Raw genomic sequence first — 4,893 nt, 5'->3', positions numbered from 1 at the left:
ATTGCAGGTGGATTCTTTACAGTCTGAGCCACCAGGGAAGCCCTAGCTGCTTCATAATATGCCTGAATTCTGAGTCCAGAATGAACACAGCTTATGACAAATTGACATCCCTCCTCCAATTTGAATCTTTTCTACCAGGAGAACAATTCAAAGACCTTAACGAGGTAGGTGAGGCCAGTTAAATGACCAGGAGTTTGAGGAGACTTGAGAACTCCAGCTGAAAAAAAAATGGCTAGCTACAGTTCATCTGTCCTGTCAGAGTTATAATCTCATTTTATATATGAGTAAAATTAAGACTTGGAAAATTTTTTAATAGCTTGCTCAAGGTCAAAGAGCTGAAAGAGTGAGGATTTCAAGCCCTGTTGGAATCCATATTTCATACTCCTAACCACCTTGTTCTATGATAATGCCAAGTGCTTTTGAATATCAGGTTTTTTTTTCATGTTAGGTGCTCAATAAACACTCAGATAGGTTTAGGAATTGTAGAGAGCAATTTAGGCATGCTATGTAATTGGAAGGTAAATTTTATTCTGCTTCAAATATCTCTGTGAACAATGAGGCAAAGTAAGCAGCTGGTTAGCAATTAGGGGTCTGGACAGCTGATTGCCACACTGAGCAAGATAGACAGGCTGGCAGGTGGCCATGGGGGGCAGAGTCTGGGCTCTCAGTGCTGGCCTGGTCTGGTAATGTGGTGACCCTGGGGATTCTAATCCCTGCAGCCCCATAGCACCTCCACTACTATGCTTAATTAATTCCTGCATCTGTCAGTAGATACCCAAACATCTCTAATCTTCATGCTAATAGCATTTGGTCTAAAGACAAATCTGGAATGAGGAGGTCCTGCCTGAAACCCTATCTAAGAAGGAGATTTAATTTTGTTACTGCAGTATCATAAGGTTCCTTTTTGGGTCTCTTCTCAGTGCTGCTTGGCATGTTGAAGATACAAAATGTGCCTCCCCATAATCATACCCTTTCCCCACCTCCTGACCCATGTCGTCTGTCAGAGAAACAGCATCTCACTTCTCCTATTCCCATCAATCCCAGCCCTCCTCTGGGAACAACAACAACAACAACAACAAAAGAAAAACCTTACTGAGATTTCCCTTTATTCAGATTTGGAGCCACAAACCTCTACCAAACACTGCAGGGGTTATCTATTTCCCATCATGTGTGGTTTTTTATTACAGTTCACTGAATACATATTTTGGCCAAATATTCAAAGGCCAGTGTTAAAAAATCATAGTAAGTCCAAGTTGAAGCCAAAATGCAAAATCACCATCATAAAATGAACTTCTACATGATGAGGATAAATCTGAAAATGTACCAAAATATTTTTTTCATTTATTTATTTGGCTGCACTGGGTCTTTTTTTTTTTAACTTCTTATTTTGTATTGGAGTAGAGATGATTAACAATTTTGTGATAGTTTCAGGTGGATGGCAAAGGGACTCAGACATACATATATGTGTATCCCATTCTCCCTCAAATACCCTCCCATCCAGGGTTCCACATAACATTGAACAGAGATCCATGTGCTATACAGTAGGACCTTGTTGGTTATCCATTTTATTTTTTTTTAATTTGTTTATTTTTAATTGAAAGATAATTGTTTAACAGTATTGTGTTGGTTTCTACCAGACATCAACATGAATATAGCAGTGTGTACATGTCCAACCAAAAGTCCCTAACTATCCCTTCCCTCTTATTCTTCCTCCCAGCAACCATAAGTTCATTCTTTAAGTCTGTGAGTCTGTTTCTGTTTTGTAAATAAGTTAATTTGTATCATGTTTTTTTAGATTCCACACATAAGGGATGTCATACAATGTTTCTACTTCTCTCTCTGACCTGCTTCACTCAGTATGACAATCTCTAGGTCCACCAGTGTTGCTGCAAGTGACATGATTTTGTTTTTATTTTATTTATTTTTTTTTTGTGTACACATTTAGTTTTATTGTAACAAAGCAACTTGTACACTTTTAACGTTTAAAACTGAGCATCATCTTTCCTTTCCAGTGAAACAAAAAGAAAAATTTAAAAATAAACAGGAACAAAATTACAATAGAGAATGTCAATTGCAAATAAGATCCTACAGGTTCTGCTGATTCTCCCATCGAGTGGCAGGGCTCAAGTCATCATTAGGAGAGAATTTTATTTTAAAAGTGTCATCTTAAACTGCAAGGATGTCCGTTAAACATCACAATTAAACATGCCAAAGGAGAAGCCATGTTGTCAAAATGCCCACTTAACCCACCCAAACATCTCAAACCCACCCTTTGCTGACCTTCTATAACCCCATTTTTTTAAGTTTTTTTTTTCTTTTTTTAAACAAGAGAAAGTAGACAGATACATGTTGGTAAATGCTAACTGTCCATATTCACATAGAGACACAGTGTAATCTCTGAGCCCAATATACAGAGAAAGGAGGAAAAAAGCTAGAATTCTATGCACTACTACACAGGGGCCTAGCACCCTCCAGCTTCCAGCAGAGCTAAGGGAGCAGAAGGTTTTTCTTTTTTTCCCACAGAGCATGGTGGTGTTGATTCCATAGTTTTTGTTGAGACAGGAAGGGATAAAAATGAATTTGGAACAGAAAGGGGTAGAGATTCTTGTCCCACTGAATTCTGCTCAAGGTATTTCCCCCCCCGCCCCCAAATAAGTTGTGAACCATGGTATAAAGGAGAAAAGAGACCTCAAAAACAGGGCGACTGAGCACAAGAGGAGGAAAAAAAAAAAAAAAATAAAGACTGCAACTTGCTCCCAGGGACTGGAGAAAATTAAAAATGGTTGGAATCCATCAGTGTTCCATTAGTCATCTTCTCCTTCATCTTCCTCTCCTTCCTCCCCCTCATCATCATCTTCATCTTCTTCACCTTCATCCTCATCCCCTTCTTCATCAATGTCTTCCAATCCTTCTTCCTCTTCATCGTCGTCGTCATCCTCTTCTCCTTCCCCTTCCTCATCATCCATGTCAGGAACCAAGTAGTACTGTAATGGATTTGGCCAAATATCATCTTTGATGACCTCTCCTAACTCATCTGCACCTGCATCAGAATGATCAGTAAACCAGGTGAAGAAGCTTTCTGGTTCCTCATGCTGTCTCTTCCTGCTGGCTTTATTCTGTGTTTGACTTGACCGTTTCGTCAAATCCTTTCCAGATTTCCATTTGATTTCAGTGGACTTTGAAGATGGATCACCACTCTCATTCAGATGAAATTCTTTGGAGAGAATTTTATTTTCGAAGTAAGGGTTTTCATCAAAATAAAAATCTATTCTGTAACCTGATTTAATGTCTTCAAATTCTGTCACTTCAACTCTTGTCAAATAATGCAGCGCCTCTTCATCCTCCTCCCCAAGCAGTGCAGACACTTGTGGATGGTTAACAAATGTTGTTACCCAAAAATTTGGGATTTTGGCGATCAATTCTGACCTCTTCTGAAAAAATGGTTGGCGGAGTTTGTTATATTTCTGTTCTACTTTCAAAATCTCCTCACTGGCTTGTTCATTAAGTCTGTCTATTTCATTTTGTACTTCATCAATATGTTCAATTGCTTCTTGCTGTTCTTTTTCTTCCTTCGGCAAGTTTGAAGAAGCAGATGCCTCGTCTGGCCTGGAGGCAGGAGTCGGCCTGGCTTTCTTCAGTTTCTTCGCTTGGGGTGGAAGAGAAGACTGATGTTTGGGGGCCATGATGGGGGAAAAAAGCCAAGAATCCTCCCAGGAGAAGAGAGTGGAACTGCGAGCTCAGAGAACTATGATTTTGTTTTTAATGGCTGAGTAATATTCCATTCTATATATGAACCATATCTTATTTATCCATTCCTCTCTTGATGGACATTTAGATTGCTTCCAAGTTTGGGCAATTGTAAACAGTGAGTGCTGCAATGAACATTTGGGTACATGTACCCTTTTAGGCCATGTTTGTCTCCCAATATATGGCCAGCAGTGGGATTGCAGGGTCATATGGTAGCTCTAAGAAAATGTACTAAAATATTTTTTATGAATAATCTAACAGTGAACTTTTACAAGATTGACATTATAAATCAGAATCATGTTTAAGATCATGACAATGTTTTCTCTGGTACTATCAGCTGCTAAATTGACTGTATGGTCACTATAATACACATTTATGACACCAAATGGATGCTAATTTTCAAATGAGGTTGGTGGTTGAGCAAGATATTTTGAGGCTTGTTCTGTCAGCATAGGATTCTCCTGGGGGCAAGGCTGCCACCATATTATTAAGCCTTTCCTTCTCTCTACTGGGGCTTCCTAGGTAGCACTAGTAGTAAAAAACCTGCCTGCCAGTGCTGGAGATGTAAGAGACTGAGAGCTTATGGTGAACAGTGTTGGATTTGTGATCTCTGAAGAAGAAGATTTAACTTTGGGACCAGGGGCCAGGCTTGATCACTCAAGAGCTTTTGTATAGCAGAGTTTTATTAAAGTATAAAGACGGACAGAGAAAGCTTCTGACATAGACATCAGAAGGGAAATGGAGAGTGCCCCCCTCACTAGTCTTTAGCAAGGGAATTATATACTTTTTAAAATTAGTTATTACAAGTCAAAAGAATGTCTCAAGGTTGTAAAAATTTTACCAGACCCACTCCCACAACTTGCATTTTAGGACAACAGGATTAAAACTTAACAATAGGAAAATCCTACCAGACCCACTCCCATAGCAATACATTCTAGGACATCAGGATTAGTCAGAAGGTTTTCAGGAAGGAGAAACTGTCCTCAAGTAGGATACACTGTTGTTATATAATCCTTAGTACAGAGTTTAAACTGAGTTGTTTGTTGTGTAATCATCAGTTTCAGGCTTAAAGAAAAAAAAGTTTCATGTGACTAAGACTAAGGAATGCAGAGAGAAAAAAAAGTTTGTCCTTTCCTCCTTCTTGAG

General features: G+C 39.0%; 1 protein-coding gene across 1 annotated transcript; it reads right to left on the bottom strand.

Moving 5' to 3' along the window:
• Positions 1-1,921: 1,921 nt before the first annotated feature.
• Positions 1,922-3,716, bottom strand: LOC120882244 (protein SET). The gene has a single exon (XM_040266153.1). It carries the CDS (start codon positions 3,681-3,683, stop codon positions 2,805-2,807), a length of 879 nt encoding a protein of 292 aa, XP_040122087.1. The 5' UTR covers positions 3,684-3,716; the 3' UTR covers positions 1,922-2,804.
• Positions 3,717-4,893: the final 1,177 nt, after the last annotated feature.

Source organism: Oryx dammah, unplaced genomic scaffold (genome assembly GCF_014754425.2).
Source record: "Oryx dammah isolate SB20612 unplaced genomic scaffold, SCBI_Odam_1.1 HiC_scaffold_23, whole genome shotgun sequence".
Classification (NCBI taxonomy): Eukaryota; Metazoa; Chordata; class Mammalia; order Artiodactyla; family Bovidae; genus Oryx; species Oryx dammah.
The sequence above is the reverse complement of the archived record's forward strand: the minus strand, read 5'-3'. Positions and strand labels throughout refer to the sequence as shown.